This window comes from Brachionichthys hirsutus, unplaced genomic scaffold, assembly GCF_040956055.1.
Source record: "Brachionichthys hirsutus isolate HB-005 unplaced genomic scaffold, CSIRO-AGI_Bhir_v1 contig_1001, whole genome shotgun sequence".
Lineage (NCBI taxonomy): Eukaryota > Metazoa > Chordata > Actinopteri > Lophiiformes > Brachionichthyidae > Brachionichthys > Brachionichthys hirsutus.
In genome coordinates, this window is record NW_027180668.1 from 28310 (window position 1) to 39082 (window position 10773).

Below are 10773 nucleotides of genomic sequence, written 5' to 3' on the forward strand. Positions count from 1 at the left end.
ATACATGTGCCTTAATCACAGCTGTTCAATTAGCTATGCTGAAATATACAGCCTCATAATGCACTGCTTTCTATGATAGTTTGCTCCTCCATCATTGTGAGATTAATAACTACAGTACATATTCCACATGTGGTTTCATTGGTGCAATCTGACATGTCCAGTGCACCATGTTACAGCTATGTAAAGATGCTCAACTGATTCCCAGAGTTCAGCAGTAGGAAGTCAGCTGTGGACTCACCGCTGGGAGATTCGTGTAAAGGGTTGAGTTCTATCTAAACCAACATGTTCCTGTGTGATCTCACCAAGGGAACGACCACAAACAAGCTACAATTCTTTCATTTGATGCCTTCGTGTTGGCCGGGAATGAAAGCATGGCTTCTAGCAACAAGCCCACACTGTTCTCTGTAGTGAACTCTGGCTTCAACAACATTTCAACTCTGGAATCAAGATACCTTCAAGCAACTCCCTGCAGAACCCCTGCTGATACCAGCTCTCAATATCTAATAGGCCAAGCAAGAAATGCATTACATGTAGAAGGACTACAGCAATCTGATTACAAAAATAAAGTTAAAGTGATCAGATATAAAAGGCGCTGCAAAAGTTTTTTCTGTTTGATCAGGTGGAAGTACCTGTGATACTCGAGACACAGTCCATGTACATGTTCAAGTCACATTTCAAAGTCTAACATGCCATTTATAGGGCAAACCCTGTGCTGAATTATTATTATTTTTAAATAGCATATATTATATTTGAAAGAGTGCCTGCCAAAGCCAGATAATTAAATTTTAGTTCAATATGCTGCTTTCAGCTAAACATAAACAAGCCAGCCGAGAAAACTGATGATCTTCTCGACTCCTAAGCAGTAATGTTTTATATTCTTCCACTTGCAAACTGATGCCTTGATTTACACCTCCTAAAAGTCTGAATGAGCCGCATATCTTAGCTGTGTCACACTTTACGTTCAATTAATGGTCTGCATAATGTAGGGAAAATGAATGGGATGAGGAAAAGAGCAAAATGCCAGACTGTGTAAAATATCACCTGCGATTCTGCTGCTAGTTGCTTGTGACGATGCTTCCTTACCTTTGCAGCACCAATTTGCTCCTTCCGAAACTTTTCCAATGGAGAAATCAACACATCATCCGCATTCTGGATCTAAAACAAAAAAAGAAGAAGAAAAAATATAGGTCTGAACTATTGTTGGACCAGCAGATGTAATTGGATGACCAGAGATATAAAGATATTTAATACCAATACAGATGGATTGCATCCAAAAAACCTTTGGAGGATACAGAAAGGATTAATTCTTGTCTCTTAGGGATCTGACCATAAACCGGTTGTAACTATAAGGCACCTGAAACGAATTAATCCAAGATACATAGAGTAGTCAACAATGGCTCTGCAAGACACAAGAACATCAATCACTTTAATTTGTGCTGTGAAGCAGCAGCATCGTTAGACATGGCTGAAATATGACAGCACTGCAGATGAGGAAGTTTTACGACTGCTTCCTGCAATGCATTTAAATGTTTGAGGTATAGTCTCCCACATATTGGTGACCTCTCTCGCATCGTGACCGAAGTTAAAGGTCTCTCCTGGAGCCTCTTTCTAGACAGAAATAGATATGGCGTGATATATTGTGCCAATTACAGTCTGGGCTCAATCTTTGTGAGTGAGCGTATCGGAAAGGTGCCATTAAGGTGCCGATGAATTTTCTGTGGATGGTCTTTCTTCCCCTGAGATCGGATGACATCCAACTAGTGGGGCTGCTCTATGGGAGGCACTGTCACAAAAGACACGACTCTCAGCTTGATTTAAAATGTTATTCTGTGTGGTGAGTATCAGTCATAAAGTAAGGGCTGAGCTCTGTAACGCATCTATGATATCAGCACTAATTTAGAGGTGGTGGCTCCGATGGACTATCAGCTCCTCTGCTATAGCCCCCCCAGAACACACGCCACCTCGGGAGGAAGTTTTTCTTTCCATCATTAATCACAGCACATTTTTATTGTCCCAAAATAACCCCGTCAGCGGCATAAGCCAACGAGAAAGAGGGTATTCATGAGAAGCTTCAATCCATATAGACTGCTTCCTTCCCCTTTCAGCTCGTGGCTTAAATCTGTTGCTTTGCTGAAATAATGTCATTAATTCATTTTTTATCCAGACCATAAACTAAGATATTTAAAACATACAATAGTAATAATACATAGAAATACTTTTTGGAGAAAATGTATATGCACAACTATTCACTACTAATTATGGCAGGAATACATTTCTGTGTTCATTAAATTATCTCATTTAAATTAATTACAGCTCTAAAGTCGAAAATTGACAAAAGAAGACTGTAGACTGAGAGCAACATCAGAGCCGACACTTGCATCTCTATTCTCACCGCAGAGCTCAAATACTACACATGACCTCTTTTTTTTTTAAAGAACATGGTGAATATTTAAATTCAAATGTATTTGAATGCATGTAAAAATCACTTTACATACAATATAACGCCTCCAAAACGGTGAGTGTTCTGTACTAGATGAGGTGTCAAAGTGGATGGAAGACCATACTGCAGATAGAACACAGCAATATTTCTACAAGTCACACTATTTGGAAGTAAAGGATATTTGGCAGTCAACAAATCTAGCTGTTACAACCCACCAGGGCTATTACAGTCGTCATGACATCACTGTGTCAGAGTATACGTTTTCGACGCATTCAGGGTGTACCCCAGGGGCTTTCGCCTGCCGTCAGCTGGGTTAGGCTCCATATACACCTATGACCAGGTGTACCGTATTGGCCCGAATATAACACGATGTTTTTTGCATTGAAATTAGGCTGAAAAAGTCGGGTCGTGTTATATTCGCGGTCTAGACATTATACCCATTCTGAACGCTAGATGGCGCCAGATATCGTTACAACGAATGGTGAACTGAACTCCCCAGGCTAAAGCAAACGCCTATCATTATTTTATTGCAATGTTTTTCCTTATTCATATGTTGTGAGATGTGTCTGTGTGGATGTGTGTGTGTGCGCGCGTCCAGCTGGGGCCGCCGGAGCGAGCGAGTGTGTGAGAGAGAAAGAGAGAGAGCGCAACTAGGAGACAGAGATATGCGAGCAATAGGAGGAAACTGAGTTTTGTTTAACAGTGCAGGTAAAATAAAGCAGCTTCAGTGATTCAGCACGTCTGGCCGGCGTCCATCTTCAGCCTTCGTCCCCAGCGTGGTCTGGAAGTTAACCCCTGAGGCGCTGGAGAACAACGATCCCCCCAGTTAGACTTCACTTTGATGGTTCATGCAGTTATTGCAATTTTGTTGTTTTATCACAGTAGATTGGTTTATTTACATTTTAAAAACCAGAACCCATTCATTTACAAATGTGATTGCACTTTAGTTCACATATTTAAATGTTCAGATATTAAGATGTGAGACAGTTTTTGCATGATTTGAATGTGGCAAAATAACATGCTTTTTCTCTCGAATTTATTGTTATAATCATTTGTTTCAGATGTACTGTAATTATTTTCTGTATAAAAACTGAAATTGGTGTTCAAAAAGTATTTTCTCAAACTTGAGTCTTGAAAAAGAGGGGGTCGTATTATATCCGGGGTCGTGTTATATTCGGGCCAATACGGTACATGTGTCATATAAACTGAAATTATTGAATACACGAAAATGAAAGGATGGATAGATTAGGATCTTATTTACACATTGACACTGACTGATTATATATTATATATATATATATATATATATATATATGTTTTTTCCATTTAATGTAAAAGGAAATAATAGGAGTACGCTGACAGTGACACTTGGTGTACATCCAAAGCAATGCAGAATACATAAGTACAAATGCTACTGTCATCACCATGTTAAGATTTATAATTGTTGACCTCATATATTTTTCATTTGCTAGGTTCCAAAAAGATGATAGAGATATCTATACTTGAAAGAGGCCAACTGAGTTAAACATGAATGGCTTAGTTTCAAACTGGCATTGCGCCGAATGCCCTCAGCAACAGCCTCACACAACACACACACAAACATGCACACGTAGCTCTCTGTCAAAATAGTAATAATGGACTAAAATTGCAGTTATTACATGAGAAAATATACATAAGAAAGCAACACAAATTTAAAAGCAATTACAAGCATTTTAAAAATGTAACAATAGAGCATATATAAACAAATTATAAAATTTTATAGAGCGGATGGAAGATGGAAGACTGTTCCAATCAACAGGAGCTTTGAATTGGAATGCAAATTTCCCTATTTCCTTTTTAATCCCCGGAACAACAAAAAAGGTTTGGTCAGCATGGCGTAAACTATAGGAAGAATGAAAATAAATAAAATATTGTTTCAAATAATCCGGATAACTGAGGTTAATGCATTTAAAAATAAACAATAACCAGTGAAATTGTCGTCTGCAGGATGGAGTAAGCCAGGACAGTTGTTGGTAAAGCAAACACTGGTGGGTTCTAAAAGGGCAGCGGAGAATGAATCTACACAGACTATTATATGTAACATTAAGTGATTTAAGAATTGAAGCTGTAGTGTTTTGATAAATTATATCACAGCAATCTAATATAGGAAGTAGTAATTGTGTAACAATTTTCTTCCTAACAGAAAAACTAAAACAATTAATTTCAAACGATAGTTGATTTTATTAGTAACAGAAAGCAAGTGAGAGTTAAAAGAAAGTGTGGGGTCCAACCACAGACCTAGATATTTAAATTACTCAACTGATACTACAGCAGTTTTATCTAAAAATATAAGATTAAGTGGTGTACTATTGACGTTTTTATGAAATAACAGAATGAGATTTAGATTTATTGAGAAGTTTATTGGCATAAAGCCATAACTCTACTCTATCAAAATCAATCTGAAGTGAGTGCTGAATGTCCATAATTTTATCTTTTGTGCAGTAAATAATAATGTCATCAGGATAAAGTTGGATATTACAGTCTGCGCAGGAAAGAGGGAGATCATTAATAAAGATCGAAAATAATAGAGGACCAAGAGAGGAGCCCTGGGGCACACCCCTTTCTACAGCTTCAAAATTTGACAGATAATTTTTAAATGAGACGCATTGGTGACGGTGATGGAGATATGAATTAAACCAAAGAAGCAAAAACCTATCAAGACCGATCGAATGCAATTTGTCCAATAAAAGATAATGATCAACCATATCAAATGCTCAGCAATCATTACCAGATAGGGGAGGAATGTCAATGTGTGCTATTTCCTTTGCTCCTGCTTTTACCAGTCCAAATATCAAGTGGAATTAAAAAAAAGTATTGTTCTGAGGTGAATTTGTAGATACACATAAGGGGACCAATTGGAATCATTCTGACATCTTTTAAAAATCTATTTTACAATTTCCTTGAAATTAAACTTTTCTCTAAAATAGTTTGAAAAAGATAAACACACACATTATATTCTGATTATTCTCCACTTGATACTGGAAGTATATGATGAGAAGCCTGCAAATAACCATCTCCACCACGCTTTGCTCTTCTTGGTAGCATACTGTACACATTTGATACAATACAATGAATTGTATTTGGGATCGTACCAAAACAATGCCTCATTTGTTATTATTAGACAAAAACATTTGGTTTGTTCTGAAAATGGTACACCAAAAAATATATTGTGTTTTAGATCTATTGAAATGGCTTTAGTGCATACCTATACAGCCAGCATTGTGAACCTAATGCCCTGGTTCACCACCACAAATCAACTAAATATCGTTGAATGCAAAGGTCCAGAAGATCATAATGTCTAACTATTTAGTGTGATATTTAAGTAGCCTCATTGTATCCATGTAATCAATACCTGACTATACAAAAACGTTTTGATAAGATTTATTGTCATGTGACATAAAACTGAAGATGTATGTGTGACTGCAGATATGTATAATGTTCTCTCATAAACTAAATAAAAGTCGGGCTGCATTTCAAAATAAGAGAAAATAAATAAAATGTGAAAATTGTGCATGTTTAAATAAAGTGCTTAATTCCAGAAAAATAAAATAAAATGAGCAAATCTTTAATTTATCTTTTACTGTTTCACATCTTGACTCAATAGTCTCAACAAACTTTACAGATAATAAAAACCACGCTCCAAACTTCCCAAAAACTCATTCGGCTACTCCTCAATCTGGGGCCCATGACACACCTTTTTCCTAGACATTTTGCTAGCCTAAAATCGCTCAGGGTAGAAGACAGGGTTAAACAACTCAAAATGGGATTGGCCTTTAAAATAGTCAATGCAGCTCTGCCCTCAATCCCTGCATACCTGAATAAACACCTTCAAAGATTTAGTGACACCCACAGCCACAACACTAGGGGCGCAAACAACAACCTGATTACACCCTCCTATAAGACAAACATGGGTAAATCATCTTTTTACAATACTGCCCCCCAAGGGTGGAACTGTTTGACTCCTGCCCTCAAAACATGCACCTCTTTGACCTCCTTCAAAACGGCCCTAAAAATTCACCTTACAGGGGGGGCAGAAACTGAGAGAGTCATCAAGACTCCGGATCAATCCCCTACCCACTTTTTTGTCCACCTACGTACATAATATGTGTCGTTTTAATTTATTGTTATTTTGCATCTGTGGTGGAATTTATTTTCATTATCATTATCATTATTATTTAGCATCAATTGAGTAATTTAATATTAGTTTTATTGGTATTGTTAATTAAATGTAGATGATTTATGTACGAAGGACTTTCAACGGAAACAAGACCGCAAGGGCTTTTTTGAAATGCTCCTCTTAAACAGGATGTTTGACTGTATTTGTACTGTAATACATGCGACTGTCTCTAACATTCTATCTAATATATTCATCATCATCATCAATCCCAAAACACATGTGTCCTAACAGTTGCCGCCTTGCAGCTGCGCCCACACTAAAAATTGATGATGATGATGAATATATTTATTAGATAGAATGTTGGAGTACAAGTACAGTCAAACAGTAGCATGTATTACAGTACAAGTACAGTCAAACACCCTGTCTAAGGGGACCATTTCAAAAACGCCCTTGCGGTCTTGTTTCCGTTGAAAGTCCTTCGTACATAAATCATCGACATTTAACAATAACAATAAAACTAATATTAAATTACTCAATTGATGCAAAATAACAATAGAATAAAAATAAATTACACAAAATAACAATAAATTAAAAAGACTATACATAATATGTACAACGTAGGTGGACAAAAAAGTGGGTGGGGTATTGATCTGGAGAGAGTCGTGACGACTATCTCCGTTTCTGCCCCCTTGAAAGGTGAATTTTTAGGGCCGTTTTGAATGAAGCCAGAGGTGTATGTTTTGAGGGCAGGAGTCAAACAGTTCCACCCTTAGGTGGCAGTGCTGTAAAAATATAATTTACCCAGTTTGTCTTATAGAAGGGTCTAATCAGGTTGTTGTTTGAGCTCCCTCTAGTGTTGTGGCTGTGGATGTCACTAAATCTTTGAAGGTGTTTAATTCAGGTATGCAGTGATTGAGGGGACTGAGGACAGAGCTGCATTGAGTTGTTTAACCCTGTCTTCTACCCTGAGCCATTTTAGGCTAGCAAAATGTCTAGGAAGAAGGTGGGTCATGGGCCCCAGATTGAGGGTAGCCGAATGAGTTTGTTTTGGGAAGTTTGGAGCTTGGTTTTCAGGGACATTTTGACGTTGAAATATCAGGGGGTGCTAGCATAATCAAAAAGCGGCTGAACGAGGGCTCCAGCACGAGTCCGGAGAGCACTTTTGTTGACGAAAGTAGACATTCTGCTTAAAGATTACTGTATTATTGACTGTGACCTTGAAATTTTTAACATTTATCTCACACTTAGAGTGTCCTGACCCAAAAAGAATAGATTCTGTTTTACCAAGGTGTAGTGACAGTGACAATGTTGTCATTTTCGAGCTCATATGCAGACAATTTTTAATGGTGCAGGTGACGGTCAAGTAATTGGATCGTGACCGTCCTATTTCCTACTTTGCACCATCAAGGCCTGTGAAACATGGAACCAACAAGATGGACAGACAAAAAAGCGAGGAAGAGTGTTCTGAGGAGAAAGTGCAGTAGATTTCTGTGCTTGTTGTTTTCCCCCCTCTGCAAGAGTTATCCCTGAACACCAGATTCACAGCAGCACGGAGCACAACAGGCCGGCCTGGAGCCCCTTGATCACTACAGAAGTGCATTCTCCGTCTCTGCTCATAGGTAAGACTGTAGGTTTAAGGCTCCTTGGGCTGTTCAATAGGAGGGAGACGTACAGGGTGCACATTGGTGCGTGGTGTGTATGCTAGTCTGAGATCCCTCCGTTTTTCTCTCGTGGTAATGATTGGGGGTAATTCCAAATTTGCATGTGTTATATTCACGTTGGTGTGCACATTTCTCTCTTTCATCAATGTACTAACAGAAGGCCGTTCTTCAGCTCTGCTCTTAGGGGAGACGGGTTGGTCTGCGCCCTTCAGCAGCTTTTCCTTGAGCTTTAGCAGATACTGAGGGACTTGCCCATAACCCCTCATCTTAATGTATGTGGTATTAGCAAGTCTCGGCCTTGATGCGACAAAAACCTGTTCTTGGGCTTCCTTCAAAAAGTTTTTCTTTTTGTGAATTATCACAGGTGTGATGTACGTACGTTTGGGAACAGGTGGTTTCTTTGTGGCAAGAGGGTCAAACACTCTGGAAGACGATGCCACCTCAGGCAACTTGAACTCCTTTGAGTGTTTCTTTAGGTAGTTGGCTGGAGAGGGCTTCTGATATGCAGGCCGCACATCTGTGAGTGGTATGCGTGTTCTGGGTACAATGAGCTCCCTCAGTTTTTCTCTAGCGGTGATGGTTTCAGAAGTGCCGTGTTCCTCCTTCAACCCAGACTGCTTTTCCTTGCGCTTCAGCAGATACTGAGGGACCTCCCCATAACCCTTCATCTTAATGTCTTTGGCCGTAATTGAAAGTGGCGGCTTTGCTTTTACCAAAAACTGTTCTTGGGCTGCCTTCACAAAGTTTTTCTCTTTGTGAATTATAGGTGTGATGTCCGTACGTTTGGGAACAGGTGGTTTCCTGGTGGCAAGAGGGTCAAACACTCTGGAAGACAATGCCACCTCAGGTAACTTGAACTCCTTTGAGTGTTTCTTCAGGAAGTTGGCAGGAGAGGGCATCGCCACCTTTATTGGAGGGAGATATGCAGGCCGCACATATGTGCGTGGTATGTGTGTTTTTCTAGGAACAACGAGCTCCCTCAGTTTTTCTCTGGCAGTGATGGTTTCAGAAGTGCCGTGATCCTCCTTCAACGCAGACTCCTTTTCCCTGTGCTTTAGCAGATACTGAGGGACCTTCCCATAACCACTTATCTTACTGTATCTGGCCATATAAGGAAGTCTCGGCTTTGATGCTACAAAAACTTGTTCTTGGGCTTCCTTCAAAAAGTCTTTCTTTTTGTGACTTGTACGTGTGATGTCTGTATGTTTGGGAACAGGTGGTTTCTTGGTGGCAAGAAGGTCAAACACTCTTGGAGACAATGTCACCTCAGGCAACTTGAACTCCTTTGAGTGTTTCTTTAGGTAGTTGGCTGGAGAGGGCTTCTGATATGCAGGCCGCACATATGTGAGTGGTATGCGTATTCTGGGAACAATGAACTCCCTCAGTTTTTCTCTGGCGGTGATGGTTTCAGAAGTGCCGTGTTCCTCCTTCAACCCGGACTGCTTTTCCTTGCGCTTCAGCAAGTACGGAGGGACTTGCCCATAACCCTTCATCTTAATGTCTTTGGCCTCTGTAATTGCAAGTGATGGCTTTGCCGTGACCAAAAACTGTTTTCGGGCTGCCTTCAGAAAGTTTTTGTCTTTGTGAATTATAGGTGTGATGAACGTATGTTTGGGAACAGGTGGTTTCCTGATGGCAAGAGGGTCAAACACTCTGGAAGACAATGCCACCTCAGGCAACTTGAACAGCTTTGAGTGTTTCTTTAGGTAGTTGGCTGGAGAGTGCTTCTGATATGCAGGCCGCACATCTGTGAGTGGTATGCGTGTTCTGGGTACAATGGCTGGAGAGTGCTTCTCTCCCTTTATTGGTACCATCGTCCTCATGTCACGCTTCTTCGGCTGCTCAACAGTGATCAAACGAGGATCATATGGTATAACCTGAGGTGAAGAAAATGCCGCCTCAGGTAACTTTGTATTACCTGAGTCTGCACAGACTTGCTGATCTGTCTGAACTGGCTGGTCCTTGTCCATTAGCTTCTCGTGCGTTAGTGGGCTTGTGTTGGCCAGGATTTGGATTGCAGAAAAGGCAACATGCACCAATATATGAAGGCCTGCAAAGATGAAAGAATTAAAGGGTCTTTGATGTTGTCTTTGATGTTGACACATGTAGTATATCCACAGGTAAAGTTGGCATTGATGCTCCTCTCAAAGCACCTGTGGCTTTGTTCTTTTGAATCTGTAAATGGGGTTTTCAGCATAAAATAAAATAAATACTTTTCTGGATCTGATCCGGATGAAATTTGGTGGTGAGATAGAGATCCCCACCCTATGGTCAATAATCAACCGAGATATTGCGGAATACATTTTGAAGCTCCATTGACTGCAATGTTAGTGAAACTTTCAAACTGCTCCATGATCCAGGATCTCTTCTGGATCATCACCAAAACATACGCGTCTTTTTCTGGTAACATTCCCAACATTTCCTGAAATTTTCATTCAGATCCGTCCAGACATTTCTGAGTTATCTTGTTAACGGATGGACACATACAAACAAACCAGCGCGGGTGATTCCGTACA

At 39.7% G+C, this 10773-nt stretch overlaps 1 protein-coding gene across 1 annotated transcript in view; it reads right to left on the minus strand.

Annotated features, from left to right (window-relative positions):
- Positions 1 to 10071, minus strand: part of LOC137916364 (rho GTPase-activating protein 42-like) — a 31820-nt gene extending 21749 nt beyond the window's left edge. Inside the window, exons 1-2 of the mRNA XM_068759408.1 lie at positions 8413 to 10071; positions 1084 to 1155 (exon numbers count right to left, since the gene is read on the minus strand). Coding sequence (XP_068615509.1) covers positions 1084 to 1155; positions 8413 to 10071 — 1731 coding nt within the window. The remainder of the gene's footprint in view (positions 1 to 1083; positions 1156 to 8412) is intronic.
- Between the last annotated feature and the right edge of the window lie 702 nt (positions 10072 to 10773).